Here is a 21,315-nt window from a genome sequence, read left to right as displayed (position 1 = left end):
GGGACTGCTGTGGCTGTTGGAAAACAGTAGGACCTTACTGTCATCCTGCACAGCCCCTGGTATGCTGTACTTGACCACGGTAAGTCTCCTAGAGTCATACTCTCTTGGTGACCCTCAGTGGAAGCTTGAATTATCCAACCTGAATCCCCCATGTTGTTCTGCCTACCCCAGCATTCACCTTTCCCTCTTCTCTCCTTTAAGAGATAGCACTCTCCTTTAAAATGGGTGCTGGGCTAGAGAGATGGCTCAGTGGTTAAGAGCACTGACTGCTCTTCAAGAGGTACTGAGTTCAATTCCCAGCCACCACATGGTGGCTCACAACCATCTGTAATGAAATCTGATGTCCTCTTCTGGTGTGTCTGAAGACAGCTACAGTGTATGCACATACATAAGATAAATAAATACATAAATATTTTAAAGGTATATATAAAACTGGGTGCTACTCTATATAATCTCACTCTCGTTCCCATGTCTAAGGCACTCAGTCTCCCTCTTTCTCATCAATCTTTGTCTCCAAGTTAAAGGCAGTCACTTTATCTGACATCCATGCACTCAGTGCATCTAAAGTGAAGCAGGAAGCAATGGAGCTAAAGGAGAGAATTTAGACACATTCAACTCACCACATGGAGTTTATATTTATTTTACATAGATCCTAAGGCCTTATTTTCAGTTATACTTCAGAGCCATAGCGACACAATAGTGTGATGCTAGCACAAAACCAGATATATAGACCTATAAAGTAGAGGACACAGAAATGAACACATGAAGCTGCAGCCATCTTGTTCTAGACAGAAGCTCCAACTGATGTGTGGCAGAAGACAGCCCTTTGACAAACGCTATGGGAAAAGCAGTATGTCACGGAGAAGAGTGAAACTGGATCCCTCTCTCAGCTGGTACAGAAATCAAGTCAGAGGTGAACGTTTGAAACTCCAGCGAAAAATAAAGTGGAAAACAAGATCTAGACAGAGGCAAGGACTTTCTGAATAGAAAATCAGAGCAAACATTGACAAATGAGTTTGTGAGAAAGGAAAGGCTGCACAGCAGGCTTGGGAGACAATGCCGGGGCAAAGGCACTCGCTTTGTAAGCGTGAGGACCTAGGTCTAAAGCTCTAGCACTCAAGGTTTTTTGGTTTTTGGGTTTTTGTTTGGTTGGGTGTTTTTGTTTTTGTTTTTGTTTTTTCATTTGTTTAATGCCAGCATTAGAAGGTGTGGTTGATCCCACTGTCCAGCCAGCCTCGAGGAAATACTAGGCTTCCTATAATAATGAAACAGCAAGCCTCCCAATATTCTGCACGCTGCCGGTACAGAAATCAACATTTGGATAATACAAAGACAACCTTTACTCAGGGCCCAAGATTATCCCAACAGCTTCCAGTTCAGTGAGAGCCTCTGCCTCAAGGCAGAACACACTAGCAGGCAGACAACATCCTACTCTGTCCACCCCAAGTGTGTTCATAAGCAGGTGCACACCCATACTCTATGCACAGGCCACACTATGCATACACCCATCACACACATATACATGCACCACAAAAAATTTGTATAGGAATGTAAAGAGCAGACTGAAGAGACAGCATATGGAAAGGAGAAAGTCCTTGCCAACCATTAATCTCTCAGGGAATTAGTAGTCAGAATGTATAAAGAGCTAAAAAATTAAATGCCAAACAATCCACAATCCAACCAATAAAAGAGTAAATGAGTTGGATATTATTATTATTATTATTATCATTATTATTATTTTGGTTTGGGTTTTCCAGACAGGGTTTCTCTGTGTGGCCCTGGTTGTCCTGGGACTCAATTTGTAGTCTAGGCTGGCTTTGAACTCAGAGATCTTCCTGTCTGTCTCCTGAGTGCTGGATTAAAGGTGTGCACCACCATCACCTAGCCAAGTACGGCTTTCAAAAGAAGTACAAATACAAAGAAGTACTTGAGAACATGACCCTCACTGTTGTGTGACATCCCACAGAGTCATGAACAAACATCTACTCTCTCAGACTTAATATCCATGACAGATCAAAGAAACAATTCTACTCAAGTCTAGCTTGGCAAACCGCAGAGCTTGTTGGGGTTATAGAGTATGGAGTGACTCTGGGGCAACTGAATCAATAAAGACCCACCCTAATGTGGATAAAGAATCAGGAAAGCTGCATCCTTGGAATCTATGGCCAAATCTCCAGGCAGTTCCACTATCAGTCTCTTATCCTCTAGCAAATATATATTGCTTACAAAAACTCCAGTACAGATCCAGTGAGTCTGCTAACTTCCAGGGCTTTCAGAGCCTGGTTTCATGAGCTTCCTGAGCCTCATGAGTTTCCTTAGGTATTGAGTCTTATGAGTTGCCCAGTCATCTCCAGAATGATTCAACTCGGAGGAAATGGCTACATAGCTGCCATCTTCAGGCATCAGGGAAGCATAAATCAAAACTATATAGAGGTTTCATTTCACCAGTCAGAGTCGCCATCATCACAAAAAAAATCTGATGAGGCTATAGGAGAAAGGAAGTCAGTATTAAAGTTTATCGAAGAACAGATCTGCCATATCATCCATACCGATCCTGAATATGAACCCCCAAAATTCAAGTAAACATATGATAGAGATAATTGCAAACCCAAATTTATTGCAGCAATATTTATAACAGTTGATTTAGGGGATCAGCCTAAGAGCCCAGGGCTGAATGAAGAATAAAGAAAATGCAGTATATGGATAAAATGGAGTTTTATTCAGTCATAAAGAAAAATAGAGATCACCAAAAAAGAAACCTCTTGCTGCATCTCAGTGTCTCACTCAGGAGGTGGGGGAGCATCACAAAGTAAGTACCACTGACTGGGGATGGGGGAGACCTTGCATTTGGGGGCTCATCTTGGATTCGAGGAGCACACACACACACAAAACCTCACTACCTTAAGTGACCACAGACTAGATCTTACTTTTGGCTCACAAGCCCGGTATTGGCTGGAAAGTCTGTGGTCTAGTGCGGTCAATTGCAGTGGGCAAACATTCCTTAATGCCATGACTGTGGGGAGTCTGAAGGATGCTTCAGGCCCCCCAGAGGGGGTTGAGAGGACTCTGCTCCTTATGGAAATGGCAAGACAGTATCAGTGAGAGCCAAGTCTTGTTATAACCTGGTTTCTGCGCCCATGGAAAGGGCAAACTGTCTGTAACTGTGACCGTGGAAGGGGCAAACTGTCTGTGTATTGATTGTCTTTCTCTGTGTTTGTTGGTGTTGGTTATATCGTTCTGTGTTCATGGACTTGGATTGACATTTTTGGACATTGGACAAACTAAATCTACCCTGTTAAACATCCTAGTTAAGAGGAAAACTTGTCAGTAGTAATAAAGAAGGGGAAGTCAGTTACTCTCTGCTTCTTTGAATGGCCCACCTTCAGAGTAGGGTGGCCATTCATAGGGACCTTAGACCTGGAGGTGATCGAAGTAGTAGAAGAAAAAGTTCTTAGGCCAGGATCCCTCGGGCACTCAGACCAAGTGCACTATATATTTACCTGGAAGACTCTAGTGGAGGACTCCCCACCACCCCCCATGGATAAAAGCTTTTCTTCCCCCAAGACCCACCTCATGGGTTCTGGCAATCAGGAAAAAGGAAACGGGAGGAGGGATCTGGACCTGAGAAGAAGTCGATCCTCCAAGACCCTTCAATAGCAGAGCTGTTGTTCCAAGACCCTCCTCCTCTACATCCCCCTACCCTTGCCCCCATGGCCTCCCCAGTGCCAGCACCAGCTCCAGGATCTTCAGCCCATATGGGACTGGGGCCATTGTACCTCCCCTATACCGGAAGGAGGAGCAGGAGGAGACCCTAACTTCCTGATCCCGCCATGTGGACCTGAAATCTGAGAGCCACCTCCCCTGAGAGTGCAGTGGCTCTCCTGCTAAGTCCTCTAACAAAGGGGCTAGGCACTTTGTCTTCAGCCAACTTGTACAAATGAAAGGCCTAACACCCCACCCCCACCCCACCCCACCCCACCCCACACTTTTTCCGATAACCATAAGGGGCTGATTAATCTGAGACTGTTTTATTTATTCATCAGCCCACATAGAATGATATCCAACAACTCATGAGAGTGCTCTTCATCACCAAGGAGCAAGAGAGGATAATGCAGGAAGCTAGAAAGAATGTCCCCTTCAGACATGGGGGCACCATTGATTGACCAGGCTGTCATTGACAGCGGGTTTTCCCTGACTAAACTTGACTGGGACTTTAATATGGCAGAAGGTAAGGAGCACCTGAAGGTCCACCGCCAGACTCCATTGGCAGGTCTCAAGGGGCCTCATGATGGCCCACAAATTTGACCAAGGTACATGAGGTTAAAGAGGGGTCACCTGCTGCCTTTCTACTGTGACTCATGGAGACATTACGTCAGTATACATCCTATGACCCCAGCAGCAAGGAACACAAAGCTACTGTGACAATGGCTTTTATAGACCAGACTAGTAGAGATATCAGGGAAAAAGCTTCAGAGACTAGAGAGACGAAAGGATACATCATTGAGGGATTTAGTGCAAGTTGCTGAGAAAGTCTACCATAATAGGGAGACAAAGGAGGAGAAGGAGCAGAGAAAGAGAAAGAAAGAAGATGAAAGGGAGACAAAAAAAGAGAGATAGAGAAAGAAAGAAGGGAAGGAAGGAAGGAAGGAAGGAAGGAAGGAAGGAAGGAAGGAAGGAAGGAAGGAAGGAAGGAAGAAAAGTGACGGGGAAGGAATTTACAGAGAATCTTGGCTACAGTAGTTAGAGAAATCAGAGAAGAGAGACTCCAACCAAAGAGAGACAGAAAATCCCTTGAAAGGGTCCAGTGCACATATTGCAATCAAGAAGAGGCACCACTGGGCCTGAGAGTGCACTAACAAATGGAAGCTGGGGGCAGAAAATCCCAGGCCTTGAGAAAAGCACTCTCAAACAGGGGTTTTATGGCTTGATTACAAGCTTTCCAGATCAGCCATCAGAAATTTGTGGCCTAAAATTCGTGCCCTGTATAACGCAGGTACCTCAGAAGTTCCACACAAGTACCAAGTTGGAGATTGGGTAGATGTGCTGAAACTTGGAAGCAAAGTGAAGAGGGTTGTTCCTGGTGGTGTTGACCACCCCAACTTCCATTAAAATGGATGGAGTAACTGCCTGGGTTGACATCAGACCAGCACCTGTGCCTGACACCAACTGGATATCAGCCAGACACCCAAGCAACCCCCTTCTGCAAGGCCAGAGAAACCATAAGATGGCTATGATCTATCTTCCAGTGCTGAGCCTTGGCAGCATCCACAACCTCACCAGGGTGACTTGGCAGGTGCTCTCAGTCACTGGGGATGTGGCTACATCCACTACAGAGGGACACCTGCATTGTATCTGGTGGCCGGATCTTGTTTTGATCTCTGTGATTTAATGGTGGCCTTGACTTCTGGGGTGTCCCTGCCCTGGAGATACAGGGGCAAGGATTGCCTGAATGTGGAAGACAAGAGACTTGTGAATCTAAACCATACCCCAGAAGCAGCCTTGGAGGGTGGGGCTTGGGGTGTGGACACCCAAAGTTGAGGAGTGTCCTGCGAGAAACCCCCATGTATGTGTGCCCCTGAGATGGGAGAAGTCAGCAACAGGCCCATCAGTGTTAGGGGGCCAACCACTTTCTCTGTGCTACAGGGGGTGTGAAACATTGGGAAGCACATACTAGAGACCATTCAGGGGTAGTTAAAGATTCAATGGCCAACGTCAGCAATTGCTGACCTTTGGACTCTGCATATTGAACAAGCTTATAGCCTTCATAAAAGACAGAATAGGAGCAGTGCAGCTGATGGTCCTGTGCCAACAATATGAGACTCTGAGACCAGGACCTGAAGAATATGAGTTAGTTACCCAAGACTCCTGAGCGTAGCTCCAGGGTTGGAGCTTGTACAAGAAAAAGGGGGAAATGAGGGACTCTCAGGGCTTTTCCAGTCCCACACCCTCCTTACAACTTCCCCCTCCTGCCTGGAGTCAAGGCTAGGCCAAGTTCTATTCTCCATCAACAGGAACATTCTTGAGTAAAAAAATTCTCAGAATGTACTGACTGAGAGTCACCTGACCCTTTGAAAAGTTCCAGGTAGAGTTCAAATGCGTGTCATGCTTGCTAGCCAATAGATTTAAAGGTCAATATGCTTAGCCAGTAAGTTTGAACTGTAACCTTGATGATGTAACCTGTGCCCCTAAAAAGTATAAAAACTGCTTGTAATAGCCATTTGGGGTCATCTTCTTAGTAATTGGCCTTGAGGGACTATTTGAAGGTTGACCCCAACACACCAAAAAATTAACCTCTTGCTTTTGCATCGGAAAAAAAAATAGAATCGGGGATGGAGAGATAGCTCAGTGGTTAAGAGTGAATATTGCTTGTGCAGAGGACCCAGGTTTGGTTCCCAGCACTGACATGGAAGCCTACAACCACTTGTAACTCCAGCTTCAGGGTGTCTGTTCCTTCTCTGGGTTCTGAGATTCTAGATTCTCACATGTACACATAGCTACATGCAGACAAACAGGTACATAGACACACACAGACACAACTGAAGACAAATCTTGAAAAAAAAGCACAACAAAATTTCATCATTTGCATAAAAATGGATAAAACTGGGTATCAACATGTTAAGTGAAATAAGCAAGTCTCAGAAAAACAGAAGTAATACTCTGTAAAATTCTGTAATATTTTGAGTCCAGTGACTTAGTTACTTTTCTATTGCCATGACAAACACCATGACCAAGGCAATTTGCAAAAGAAAGCACTTAATCTGGGGATTACAGTTCCACAGGGTTAGAGACCTTGACCAGTATGGTTAGGAGCATGGCAGGCATGGGGCTGGAGCAATATCTGAGAGCTCACATCTGATCCACACGCACAAGTCAGAGAGGGAAAGAGAGCTAACTGGGAAGGGTTTGGGCTTTTTAAACCTCAAGGCCCACCCCTAAAGACATGCCTCTTCCAACAAGACCACACCTCCTAATCCTTCCCAAAGAGTTCCACCAACTTGGAACCAAGCATTCAAATATATGATCTGATGGGGGCCATTTTCCTTCAAACCAACACACTCAGGAATATTAAAAAGACATTGGTTTGGTTCCTATTGCCCACATGCCAACTCACAACTTCAGTTCCAGAGGGTCCCACAGTCCTCTTACCCATGTGCACTGTACTTACAGATATGTATGAAACACAGGATACTCATACACATAAGATAAAATTTAAAATACAGTATTATGGTGCTGGGAATAGCAGTGTGCCCCTGTAATCCTAACCTCTTATGAGGCTGAGGCAGGGGGATCACAAGTTCAAGATCTGCTTGAACTACATGGCTGCCATGAGGAGCTTGCTGCTATAGTAAAGAATGGATTTTATCCCTAGGTGGAGAGAGTCTTGTCTCTTCCCTTAAGAGTTAATCCAGTTAGGTAGGTCAAGGCCTTGGCTAAGTGGACATTCTTAGGAAAAGGAATCCACTTTAAAATAATGTTCTTTTCTTCCCAGAACTCCTGACCTACCCCCACCTCCAAACGCAGTCCTTACAAGTAAGTGGTCATGAGGTTTAGCTGGGTCTGTTTGCCCTTCTGAGTCCCACTTCAGAAACACTTAATTATTCTTTTTGTCTTCTATCTTTTCTTGTGGATGCCAGACAGACCCAAAGTGTGCTTTTTTCCTGGCACCCTGGGATTCCTTACTCAGAACCCGTTCCTCACTGCCTGCCTGCCACCTGCTTGTCAGAACAGCATGCCAGGTTTTTTTCTCTTTCTCTCTCTCTCTCTTCTAGGCAGCTGTGAAATTTACAGTTTGCTGCTCTGGTTTGCTTTGTTTTAACTGTAACAAACTGTTAAGCTTCCACTGGAGTCTGCTTTTAAATTCTTACAACAATGAGACTAAAATCCCCAAGAGGACACCCTGGTACTCCTGGTATCAGATGACAAGTTTCCTTCTGGACTCTTCAAGATTTATGGTAGTGATTTCGTTTATACATCCCTAAATAGTATCACACCAGAAAGACTGACTGAAAATAAAAATAAAAATAAAAAATGGAATGAGGTTCTCTGGTTGAGCTATTGCCTAGCACATTGTAAGGTTATGCATTCAAGGCCGGTACTGAAACAATATTACACTGTGGTCAACCACATCCACCTAACCCTACCTGTAACACTGTCTTCCTCCTGTCTAAGACTGGAAAAACAGATTCTGATAACTGCTGTATTTGGGAATATCAAAGCTTGGGGCCTAAGTCACACAGGTTCTGGTAACAGGATGAACTTTAAACCATAGTGTTTCAGCACTCAGGAGGCAGAGGCAGGCGGATTTCTGAGTTCGAGGCCAGCCTGGTCTACAAAGTGAGTTCCAGGACAGCCAGGGCTATACAGAAAAACCCTGTCTCGAAAAACAAAAACAAAACAACAATAACAAAAACAAAAACCATAGGGTTTGTCAGGCTCCTCGCCTCTGTCACTTTGTTGGCTTTTTCTTGGTGACAATTTAAGTTCATGAGCATACATTGTCTTTTTGTGGCTAAGAATCTGAGAACTGCTGGAGAAGGGCAGATCTATGGCCCGCGTGTGCTGTGAAATGGAGCTTATGTGACCTCAGTTACTAAAGCAGCTGGCCTTACGCTGAAGCAGGGGTACCACCATTCTCACCAGATGTGACAGTATTGCCTGTCGCCATTGGTCGGAAATCTGTCTGGACTAGACAGGTGCCAGAGTGACCCAACGCTTCCAACTGTCATGGAGATCCTTTCCCACATTCTTAATTGTTGGTTAGGAATTTTCCTGTGTCTGGGTCAGCAATACCCTGTTTGATTTGGTTTATAACTCAAACAGTGGTTTAATTCTTGTTCTCCTGCCCCAGGTCAGATATGCACAAGTGTCCAAGGTGTTACACACATCAGAATGGTCATTAACTCAGGCCATCCCATTCATCTGCTTTGTGTCGTGAGACCCCCTACACCACACACTGAAAACTTAATGGTGCCACAGTTAACAACGTATAAGTTGCTATGGGTCAGTGTTTGATGTAACATTATCCTTGCATCCCACCTTAGAGGACTATTTCTCTAGTCACTTGCACAGCATGCCCTGGGTGGTGGGCCTTTTGATGAATCAAGGAAGATAAGTTGATCCTAAAGAGATAGCATCTCCAGGATTGAGACAGCAAGGGTCAATGTCTGGCTCCAGACTCCCAAGCATAGAATTCCAGGCTACTCACAGGTTGCCTCAAGCCTGCCTTTCAGTGTGTCCTCTGACCCAGCCATCCCTCAGCAATCCTCTGAGTGTCCACTGCCTTTAAGTTCCAGTTTCATTCTCCATTATGTATATTAGACCTGGAACTTAAGAGTAAGGAAGGAAAACAAACAAGACAAGATGCTCCTATGAGAGCAGTCATTAACTATTAATATATTTAGAAACTTGAACTTGAGTGTAGGCCATATATGCAGTTAAGTCAGGCTGCAGAGAACCTAAGACAGGTCACCCTCACAGCTTCCCGGCCCATGTGGCTTATTTCTGGTCCATGGGTGGATCTCAGATCTGCTCTAAGAAGGATTAGTACAGGTCTCATCTAACCCAGTTGGCACCAGATCATATCCAGAGCAGCTGCACCACTTTCTCCAGACCTTGGATACTCTGTATCAAATTCTTTAAGTTTGGGTTGCTTCTTTAGAAGTGAGGCCTGAAACAGGGATATTCCCAAGAGAAATCCGTTAGGAGTGAGCAAAGCACACGCAGCAGGAGAGCCAAGCAAGGGTCATGTAATAAAGTAAGGCCAACCTCACACTGCTCTTGTGGGGGTGTCTGGGGCATTAAGGTACCACATGTGCCTCAGGGGCAAAGGGCAATCACTCAAGTATAAATAGGGCAACAAACTCAGAGAGAAGATGTAATTTCAAGTACATTTCCTGGCTGAGTTGAATTACATGGAGGCGGGTGTACATAGGCGACTCCAGCCATGTCTGCATGTTGAGTGCATTGGCCAAAACAGAGGGCCTGACTGTGGGAGTCACTGCACCGGGTAGCAGCAGCCTTGAGTGTCTCTGACATGTCTTAGTTGCACCAGCTTTGAAACCACTTCTGGAGACTAGCATGTGGATGTCTTCTTTCCATTTCACACTTCAAAGTGAAGATTTCCGGCTTGGAATTCCAGAATTAACTATGGAAGGTAAAAGGCTGTAGTGTGAACACTGAGTCTTCCCTCCGTAGTGCTAATCATTAACTGGAGGACAAATTCAACCAAATACAAGATGAGATCACACAAAAAGATGGCAGTCTGAAGAAAGGCTGTGCTGATGATAGCTCATCCCACTCTGGTCAGAAAGATTTTAAGCATAATCTATGGGCAGGAGGAAACATAAGCTTCCATTTGCCTTCGAAAACTATATGGTTGTCATTTTTCAGAGCCCAGAACTGGATGAGGGACACATGATGTTAAATCTGACTTCTGGGCTCTACAGATGAATTTCTTCCTTCTCTAACATCCAGTGTTACTGCTGTGGGAGTGTTTGTGTAGCCAGAATTCAGATTCTAAATACCTTGTGGTTTTCCCAGGGTATTACCCTGTTTCCTGCTCCCTCACCAACCCTATCACCGGAAGAGTGACTTCCTGGTTGGGATTTTGTTTCAAAATGGAGTCTTGGAAAGGCAGAAATGTGATTGTAGTTTGAACTTCTAGGGGACCCTATTAAACATCCCCAGTGTGCAGCAGATCATAGTCGCTTGTTTGCTTGGAAATCGCATCTCTAGTATGTCTTCTGTAAGCTACCACACATTCACCATGGCCAGCAGCAGTTTGAGAAATGAAAAGCATACCATTGCTTAAGAAACAATAATTTGTGTTGACTCTGAGGGAAACAATATTAAAATCATATTTGACTAAGCTATTGTGTAATTCCCCTATTTGAACAAGTAGTCACCTCTGTACCTAAGGCATCCTGTGACACTTCACAAATGTAGTGACTCAGGCTCCCAGAAACACAGAACTGTTTGCTGTGACCATGGCTACTGAAAGCTATCCTGACAGAACCTCTGCATTCAGTGATGGGCAAGTTATCTGAAACCTAAACTCCCAAACTCTGCAGCCTTAACTGCAGGTATTTTATATAACTTAACTCATGTCTCTTATATGCAAAATGTGTCCTTGTACACCATACAAATGAATGTCTGTGGATACATTTTATATATTTGGATTAACACGTGATAGACTATCGGGTGAGCTCACAGATGATTATGGAACAAATTCACATTTATAATTAATGGGAAATATTAAATGAATTAATCTCTCATTTAGAGTCATTGTAATAAAGTAGAAATGCCTGAAAGTAGATAAAAATCTGAATATACATTATATATGGTATATCATAGATTTAGTGGTTTTGCTTTGTGATAGAACCAAATGTGTTTTACTTCAACACATTTGTTGAAATGTTTAAACACATGCTTAAAGAATGTTTAAAGAAAATTAGAGAAATGTTCACATCCTATCATAAAATATAGACTCAATCAATATATGTTAAGAAATTTACATATTTATTAACTAAGAGAAATGAAAACTATTGGTAAAAGGAGTTACATTTTCAGCACAAATCTGAAAGCAATTATGAATGAATTATGTTTTATTGTTTTATAAGCTATTTAGTCCACAGTCTGCCTGACATGGATCCCCTCTTGTCTTCTATGTCTTCATTGTTGTCTTAGGGTTTTACTCCTGTGAACAGACACCATGACCAAGGCAATTCTTATTAGGACAGCATTCAGGAGCATGGCAGCATCCAGGTAGGCATGGTGCAGGAGAAGCTGAGAGTTCTACATCTTCACCTGAAGACAAACAGGAGAAGACTGACTTCCAAGGAGCTAGGACAGGGGTCATAAAGCCCCCACCTACTCCAACAAGGCCACACCTACTCTAACAAAGCCATACCTCCTTATAGTGCCACCCCCTGGGCCTAGCATATACAAACCATCACAGTTGCTAATACATTTCTGAGCTTTCAGTCTTTCCTTAATGGCAGATGAGTCAGAACTGGAAAAATGGTGGAGGTCAAAAATCAACACTGGTAATTTATAGGAAGGATGGTCCAATTCTTACAAAGGAATTGGCTACAGATTAAACAAAGTCCATATGGCTCCTAATTTTCCAGAATGAACACTAGTTTTAAAAGTTAGCTATATTCTTGAAGACATTCTTGCAATATAAGGAATATTGCAAAATAATGTCTTTTCATATTTTTGGTGGAATGAATCACTTCTTATTGCCTTAAATGGAGGCTATCATCTTACCTCAAGGAATTAGAAGGTTAGCTTGGAGGAAAAACCTCCAGTCATGTGACTTTTCTGGATATTGCTTTATCAACTGAGCTATCCGAGGAACCTACCTGGGGCTCTTGCGTGTCCTCATTACATGCCATCTGGCTCCTCCCAGAGCAGGCAGGCAAAGCAATGTAATTAGAACTAAGGTCACAAGTCACACACCTTTACTTTTATCACAGTCTACACAAGCCTACAGATACTTGGGAGTAGGGTCCAGGAAGGGATGTCTCCGAGCCTGGCCACTCCATCAAGCCAATGGACAAGTAACAAGTCATACGATTCGCTTAAAGAACTAACATTGAGCAGTAAGACTGTGAGGACAAAAAGTATATCCATGCAATCAGAGGTTAACGCGCGAGGCATAAGCCATTAGGAAGTCAAAAGCACTCCGAGAATAGCCCGGGGGAGTTAGTAAGCCCTTGGGAGACGGAGGGTGGGCAGCGCCGTTTTCTCTCCTTCCACTGGAGACTCTTGTTTCTTATGAGGGCCATGTGCTCAACCATTGTCATTAACTCTTGGTTCTCTCCGGAGCTGATTTTCCACCCTTTCCCAGCTCCGTGTTCCATCCCCACCCACGACTCCAGTGACTTTCAGTACCATGAGTCACAGCTGCAGGAGTCCAGCTCCAGCAGGTCAGGGGTCTGAGGAAGAAACGCCCAATCCGTGACGTGAAGACGCACAGATGTCTTATCAATGTAGCAAGCTCTAATTCTCTCATCTTATTTTTAACAAAGTTCCTCAGAAGCCCACGTGTGGTTGAAAATATGTGTCTTGTGATTATGAGGCGATGTTTTTCCTGCATAGACTTTTGTTTTGACTGGTTTATAGGGGATATTTTTTTTTAAATCAATACAATATGAGAATTAGAGCTTGCTCCACCACTAACTTATCTGTGTGTCTTCCTCTTGCCAACTCCGCATTTCCTCCTCAGATCATGTTGGATCTGGACTCCAGCAAGTAGTTTTATCGTTCCTTGGTGGCAGGTCCAGACAAGAGGAGAGAGGCGCCGGTCCCACCGGGGTCTCTCCATGGCTGAGCGGGATGGCGAGTGTCAAGGGCCCAAAAGAAACACAAGGAGTCTTGTTGAAGCAGCAACTCTGCTTATGTAAGTTCGAAACATAGGGAAGGGGATTTTTGGTGGGGTAGGATGATGTAGGAGGCGGGGAAGGATGACAGAGGGTGTGGAGTGACTGACAGGACCAATGGCAAAGCTCTACATCAGCGGATGCAGGGCCAAATCGGTCTTGCTGAGTCACCCTGATATGAAAGTGACTGAGACAGGTCTCAAAACTCGAGCCAGGCTTAGTCTCTCCCACAAGGCCACAGAAACTCAAACCAGGCTCCGGTTTGTCCTCAAGCCCAAACCAGGGCCAATATGGGGCCCAACAATTCCTGAATTACCATGTGGCATGGAAATATAAACTCACCTACAGTTGATTTATATACCATGTATTTATATAACTTGACAACAGCATGCAGGCAGGCAATGCCATTGGCTTTTGTGTGCTCTTAAGCTTATATAAATGTTATCATGGTTTTTGTGCCATTTCAAAACATGGCCCATGCAACACTGTATCCCATAATATGGATGTTCTAGTGATTGCTTTTCCTTCTTTTCTGAGGTTGCAGCCTTATTCTTGAAATTACAAATGACTTAAGGAGCATTCCTATGCCCATCTCTTCAGAAAAATGTGTGAAGGTTTTCAAAGGTGTCTGCTTTATAGAGTTTGCATATACAGCATTCTCTCTCCATTATTTAGCTGTGTGCTAAACTCTGGATAAGATGCTGAGCTACTGACATCTTGGGTATGGATAGTGGTGCAGATTATGAAGGAAGGGGAGGGTGTTGGGGGTTAGTATTGACAGTTCAAGTCATCTGGGAGAGGGAACTCTTCTGTTGTCTTGTTTTTGTTTATGGAAGGGTGGTTTTAAACTGCTATAAAGTTAGTGCATGTTGCACACTAGGAGAAAGGAAGTTGGTGGTTCTGCTGCCATTATTATAACAAGTCACTGGCACAACAATTCATAAACAGAAAAGGGTTGTCTGGGCTCATAGTTTGGGGTATCTTTGAGGTAGACACGTTGCTTTCAGGCTGGGGTATGGAGAGGAAGTAGCTTATCATGATGGAAAACAGAGATGGAGAAGAACCAGGCGGTTCATGACAGAGAAGAGAAATGGAGAAATGCTGTTTGTTTTACTTACAACCGGAGATTTCTGGCTAGGCCCATTGCTATAAGGGTTTCATGGCAGGCACACATGGTATCATGTGTCTGCAATCCCAGCTCTGGGGAAGCTGAGGCAAGGCAAGAGAGTAGAAAGTTCCAGAAGGGCCTGGAACATAACATGATCCTCAAGTCTCAATTTAGACTAATTCAGTTCTGAGGAGCCATCTCTGTTGCTTTGTAGGATAACCATGTCTCACAGAACAGCAGTCCAGTGAGCAATGGTCCTCCGGCCTCCCAGAAGCACCACTCTGAAGAACACAATGTTTTAGTTTTCTTAGTCCTACAAGATATTTCCTATTATCCGTTATTAATTTTGTTATTTGACAACACCACACATTTGTACACTATTTTGATTACTCTTCTCTTGCCGTCTTGAGTCTCTCTCTTGTTGATCCCTACCAGATTCATGGCTTCGGGTTTGTTTTGTGACCCATGTAGTTTAACCAGGACCATCTGTAAGAAGGTTTTAGTAACTGGCCTTGTGGGGAGTTTTTTAGATCAAAACTATAGCAGAGGAGTTTGTCTTAGTCTGAACAATCAAAAAACTTCACCTTGTGTATGCTTGAGTAACAGGAGGTGAATGAAAGCAATTGCTTAGTAGTTTACAGCAATGGCTTAAATGCCATGTGCCAGGGGTCCCAGAGTTCCCATGTAGCTTTTCAGTGTGACCCTGGGATGCATGTGAGGGAGAATAAGCAGAGAGCAGGGCTGCCCTAATCTTGTTCACCCAGAGTGACTCCATTCTGTATACACTGAGAATTTCCCCATGAAACTTGGTTTGGGTGAGCATTTTTCAAAACTAAATATATTTTAATCCAATTTAAATATACATACACCCTACACCAAGACAACTGAATAAGAAGTGGAACTTTGCTTAAGATTCTCCAACTGGAAATAGTTGCACTACCCTTGTGTGAGATGTAAAACCATGGCAGGAAGTTTGGTAAAGTTGAGCAGGTTGAGACCCAGAGACTCGGTGGACACACACCTGGCACTTAGGTGACTCCCTGCTCCCTGCAAGATTCCTGGTCCAGTACATGTGCCATCCTCCTCACATAAGGAAACGTGCAGTCATGTAGGCCCAAATCCAAGTTCTCCATGCTAATGAGGTACCTGTGGTCCCAGAGGGCTTAGCCAATAAGCTTCCCTTTTCAGACATTTCTCCCTGCAAACGGTATTTGATGTCAGGTCAGATGCTGAGAAAGGGGCTATGCATCCATTTTCTGCCATAAACAACCAATAAACTGTTTAGAACCACAGATTGTCTCTTTCATCAAGATCTGCTGTGGGGAGCCATGGAGAAGGCATTTGATTACAGCACTGCAGCTTAATTCTCCTGTAGAAGTAGAAGGCCTCTCTGCAATCCCAGCCTTAGCCACCATCTAGGACAATCACTGCTGAGACAAACCGTGAGCTCGATCAGAAAGCAGGCTGAGCAAGCCCTGGTAAACAAGCATTCCTCCACAGTCTCTGCATCAGCTCCTGCCCTGACTTCCCTCAAGGATGGACCAAGATATGAAACCATAAGCTGAAACAAGCCCTCTCCAAGTTGTTGTTGGTCATGGTGCTTGTCACAGCAATAGCAACCTCAAGGAAGACGACCTGGTCCTCAGAGCCCTTCATGGCACCATTAGCCCAGGGGTGACACTGCACACAGCTGGGCCCTCCACCTCAATTATTTATCAAGAAAATGCTCACAGGCCAGTCTAGCGGTAACCTTCTCAATTGACATTCCCTTTTTCCAAGTTGTAGTGAAACCAGCCAGCATGTTAGGGAAAGCCATCTGCTCTCCACCTTAGGATAGACACTAGGTGACAGTTGTGGGAGGTTCAGTGACCCTCAGGGTTTCCAGCAGAGCTGAGCACCCATCTGCAATATTTGTACAAAATAAGAGTCAACACCTACTCTCCTCTTCCACAAGCAACATCAAACACTAGTGCAAAGGTCACATAAATTAAAACCCAGTGGGCACCTGTCTTTGAACTATATTTAGAGGATAGCTAGATTTAAGCAGTTTTGGTTAAACACTTGAGACACTATGAATTGTTGAGAATGGTCATTTGTTAAACATTTTCTCCAAAAGTGGTTTGAAAATATCACTTACTAGTATTTGCCCTGGGGGCACGAAAGTCTCGCCTTCCCTTGGACTTGAAGTATAACTATTACTATGTCAACCAGGCGTTCCTTCACTCTCTCAAGTTTTGTTTCCCGAAAATGACCAAAAAGTCCTGTTTGCTTTAACTTGACCCATCTTTTGCAACCCGGCTTAATCATTCTACAGGCTTTCTTTGGAAATAAATGAGCTAGATAGTCAAATAATAGTGGCAGCTTTTTTCCCCATTTCAATGATATGTATAAAAGAAATACTAATAGTAAAATAGTGTAAAAATTTTTTCTTGCTACTTCACTTTCTTTTAATAAATTCAGTATTAAAGAGTTGGTAAATAAAACCTTATTGACTTAAGGAAAGTATGTCATTGCAGTGTGGCCAAAAACATAGGACATACAGGACTATGTTTAGACATCTCTTTATTGCTATTATTATTATTATTATTGTTGTTGTTGTTGTTGTTGTTGTTGTTGTTATCATCATTGTTATAGACAGGGTCTCACATTGCCCAGCCTGGCCTCAAACCCACTATATTGGCGAGGATGACCTATAACTTCTGATTCTCCTGCGTCTACCTCCTGAGTGCAGTGCTCACAAGCGCACACTACCATAGCTCATATTCATGCAGGGCTAGGGATTTACCCAGGACTGAGCATGCTAAGCAGACACTCTACCGATGGAATAATACCTCCAGCCCTGGACATTTCTTTTGTTACCTTAAAATACAACACATATCATATACTAATGTACAAATGAACACTAACAAAAGGAAGATTTAAATCAAATTTTTTAATGAGCATGAAACATAATAATAAATTTAATTAAAAATCTTAAAGTTATCTTTTGCTTAATTATACTTAATTATAAATGAGGCATGAAGATCAGCTGTTGTGAGGTCTAGTTGTGTATGCTTCTAATCCCAGCACTTGGGGGACAGGGGCAAACAGATCTCTATGAGTTCGAGGCCAGCCTGGTCTATATCTATACAGTAAATTCCAGGACAGCCAGGCCTGGGTAGAGAAACCCTGTCTCTGAACACCAAAATTTTTAAAAAGAAAGAAAGAAAACAAACTGTCATAGGAAATACTACTGATTTTTGTTCATATTAAGTTCTTGTATTAAGCTATTGAAATCCTCAATGAAAAACATAAATACTTTGAATAAAATATTCTATTACTGATTGTATGTGAATTTTGGAAGAGTGACATGTGAATTTATAGACAGACACACATCCAAGTGTCTGGTTAGGGAATGACATGAGCATCTCGCCGGGATTTCCATCTACCTTTTTCCATCCAATGACCCGTTCCTTCTCTAGACTGGTGTGGATCCCTCTGCAGACCAGTACCGAGGATGCTACTATCATTTCTCTAAGTTAGACTCATTCATTCTAAAACCATCCATTTAAAATGAAATCCCAGCCAGGCCTGGTGGCGCACACCTTTAATCCCAGCACTCGGGAGGCAAAGGCAGGCAAATTTTTGAGTTCAAGGCCAGCCTGGTCTACAAAGTGAGTTCCAGGACAGCCAGGGCTATACAGAGAAACCCTGTCTCAAAAAAAAAAAAAGAAAGAAAGAAAGAGAGAGAGAGAGAGAGGAGAAGAGAAGAGAAGAGAAGAGAAGAGAAGAGAAGAGAAGAGAAGAGAAGAGAAGAGAAGAGAGAAAAGAAGAGAAGAGAAAAGAAGAGAAGAGAAGAGAAGAGAAGAGAAGAGAAGAGAAGAGAAGAGAAGAGAAGAGAAGAGAAGAGAAGAGAAGAGAAGAGAAGAGAAAAGAGAAAAGAAATCCCAGGGAGTCAGTCTCCAGTCAACCTCAGGAACAAATGGAACCTACCAGAAGCAAGTTCAAAGGTGTCATGAACCATCTTGAAGGTGACAAAAGAAAGCCAGAGCCAAAGTGACTCCTGGCTGCCGGCACTGAGCCTTCACGGGGGCAGGCACCCACATGAGAGTCCTTTTACGTATAAAAGTAAGTCTTTGGGTTTAAATTAATGTTAAATACCCCCATCTTTATTACTGGACATGATAGGATGTTAAAACATATTTTATGTTCATTAAAACACCCTCTTTTGTCCATTTCTGAGTTTAGCTTTCTCACTTAAAAGATCTTTTTCTCTGACATTAATAATTAACCGGAGAACTAATTTATCCAAACTCTTCAAACTCAGTTTATTTAAAAGGAAAGTGGTTACAGGGAGGCCATGCCCATGGGTTTATGCCGCTACCAGCCATGGGTCTTTGGGGAATACTTTGTCTTTTAATTTTCCTGGACAAAACTTGGGGACAGGAACAAACGTAAGTAAACCGAGCCATCTTCATTTTCCCAGGCACCTTAGTTACAGTGAGTGAGAAGGAGGTTCATAGGGCTGGGCTAACTTGAAAATAACTGTCCCCTTCTGAAATAGTAAATGGATAGCCTCAGCTCCACACGAGAAAGCTGTGGAAGGGAATTGATTTGCTGAGGAGCTAACAGCTCGACCGTTTCTGTGGGACAGCCACCTATAAAAACGACAGAAATGACTGTTCACTTTCCTGTTCAGCAGAAAGCAAAAGCAAGATCCATCAGCTTCTTGGCATTCATCACTTCCTTATCCTTAACACTCAGTTCTCGCTTTCTGGGTCTAAGTGCAGTGAAGCCCTGGTAACGCATATGGCAGTCTTATAAATCAAATCATTACTGACCACAACTTTAATTAATGCTATATTAGATTACTTTATAGTGGTTACTGAAGCATTCCCAACTAAGGGATCAAATTCAAAACTGTGGTTGTAATACTCCTATATTCATGACCCAATTTGTCATATAATTTCATTGTTATCAAAATCTTGTGCTTTTCAACAGTGATTGTTGTGTATACAAACATCTTAGTATTGGAAGTTAACTGAACACTACCTCACTGAACCCTATCTATCTATCTATCTATCTATCTATCTATCTATCTATCTATCTATCTATCTATCTATCTATCCATCTATCTATCTGACTGTCTGTCTGTCTGTCTGTCTATCTATCTAAAGATGAGGTTTTGCTGTGTTGTCTAGACCTGTCTTGAAGCATATGCCCTCATAAATCTCCGGCATCAGAGCCCTGGCTAGTTGGTACTACAAGTGTTTGCTAATATGCTGAGCCTACTCAGTCCACATATGATGACAAGCCCAGACAGGAAAGGTGACTGGCCAAAGGTCACCTTGATAGAGAGAGGAATTTTACCGAGGTGTCCTGTTCCCGCTTCAGTTCCTCCTCGACTTCAACAGAAATGCATCTGTAGACAGGCAAATGGAAGGACAGGATAAACAGGTGCCATAAGCAACCGCACATGTCCACTCTGAGATTTGATCACAAGGCCACAGTCACTCCGTTACCTTAGCTTCTTTTATTTATTACTTTTAACAGATAAGCTCAGGGAGATCAAGATTAAACATCAGAACCCAGGCCCTTGTGATCTGCGTCCTGAGTGAATTCTTCCTGGCCCTTATACAAAAGCATCTCCTCGCGTTCTCTGAAAACATGAGCAAGGATACGGTTTACATCACAGTGCTTAATTGCTTGGTGGTTCAGCAAAAATATTTGAACCTCATTCTAGTTAGCTTTCTTACCATTGAGACAAAATACAGGATAGGAGCAATTTAAAAGAGGAATTTGTTTCATTTCACAAAGATTTCAGAGCCATCACTTACTGGAAGGGTGTGATAGACAGGGCAGTTCCTGATGGGGCAGCTCAGAAATAGAGAGAGAATGCGTGCCCTCAAGAGGCCACCCCCTTCTCTTTGCATGTGATCCCTTGGTCTATGGCATGTTGTCATTACCCATATTCAAGGTATGTGGATGGCAGTCCTTAGTTAATTAATTCTCTCTGAAAACAACTCATAGACACAACTGGCCAGATGTGCTTTATTACTGGGCCTTGAGACATTTTTCAGTCCAAGAAAGATGATGCCCTGAACAACTTCCTTGTAATAGGTTCTTCAGGTAGGAGAAGAGCTTGTATTCTAGATAAAGAAGCAGAAAATGAATGAATGACCCAATGAAAGAATGAATAAGTAAGGACAGGTAGCTTTAGTATTATGAAGAACAAATGAGAGAGTACAGAAGCCAAGGGGCCATTGTTTTAAAGCAACACCAGGAAAGGACCTTTTACAAATGTCATATGCAAATGGAACCAGAAGGAAATAGGAGGATGCTGTGCAAATGTCTGCAGAAAATAGAAACAACCCGAGTAATATCCCTGCCTGTGCCAGTTCACTGGCCTGAGCTTCTGAGAGTGTGGAAAAATATGCAAGGTGAAATTTCTTCCTAGACACAGGCTGCTGCATCCATACGGACCAGCTTATATGGAGGGAAGTTCTGCTGCCAATGTTTTAAAACATTTATGTATTTATTTGTCTATGTGTGTATGGGAGAGGTGTAGGCATGCCCATTACACAACAGACATGTGGAACTCAGAGACACCTAATTGTCAAGTCTCTCCTTCCACTATGTGGGTTCCCAGAACCAAAGTCAGCCCATCAGTTGGTGGCAACCCTCTTTACCTTCTGAGCTCTCTTGATAGCTTGCAGAAAGATTGTGTGTGTGTGTGTGTGTGTGTGTGTGTGTGTGTGTGTGTGTAGAGGCTGGAAGAAAATTTTACTAATTTCAAAACTCTTGATTCAGTTTAGGACAGCTATTGAGAGTCTTAATTCTAGAAAC

The 21,315-nt window shown here is 43.2% G+C and overlaps 1 protein-coding gene and 1 long non-coding RNA gene across 3 annotated transcripts in view; one reads left to right on the top strand and one right to left on the bottom strand.

Annotated features, from left to right (window-relative positions):
- Nucleotides 1–11,496: 11,496 nt before the first annotated feature.
- Gm39794 (predicted gene, 39794) lies at nt 11,497–16,732 on the bottom strand. Its single transcript, NR_168708.1, has 2 exons — nt 16,628–16,732; nt 11,497–11,805 (listed from the first exon to the last, which is right to left on the bottom strand). It is a non-coding gene; the product is annotated as a predicted gene, 39794 (long non-coding RNA).
- The window catches only part of Hc (hemolytic complement), an 85,178-nt gene continuing 75,598 nt past the window's right edge, over nt 11,736–21,315 (top strand). The window contains exons 1-2 of one of the 2 annotated variants that reach the window (XM_017315669.2): nt 11,736–11,763; nt 13,281–13,402. In XM_017315669.2, coding sequence (XP_017171158.1) covers nt 13,326–13,402 — 77 coding nt within the window. In that variant the 5' untranslated portion in view covers nt 11,736–11,763; nt 13,281–13,325. Of the gene's footprint in view, nt 11,764–13,280; nt 13,403–18,829; nt 18,924–21,315 lie in introns of those variants that run through there. The other variant, NM_010406.3, reaches the window with a different exon arrangement.

The sequence above is a fragment of the Mus musculus genome, chromosome 2, assembly GCF_000001635.26.
Source record: "Mus musculus strain C57BL/6J chromosome 2, GRCm38.p6 C57BL/6J".
Lineage (NCBI taxonomy): Eukaryota > Metazoa > Chordata > Mammalia > Rodentia > Muridae > Mus > Mus musculus.
This window is presented reverse-complemented; position numbering and strand designations above follow the sequence as displayed.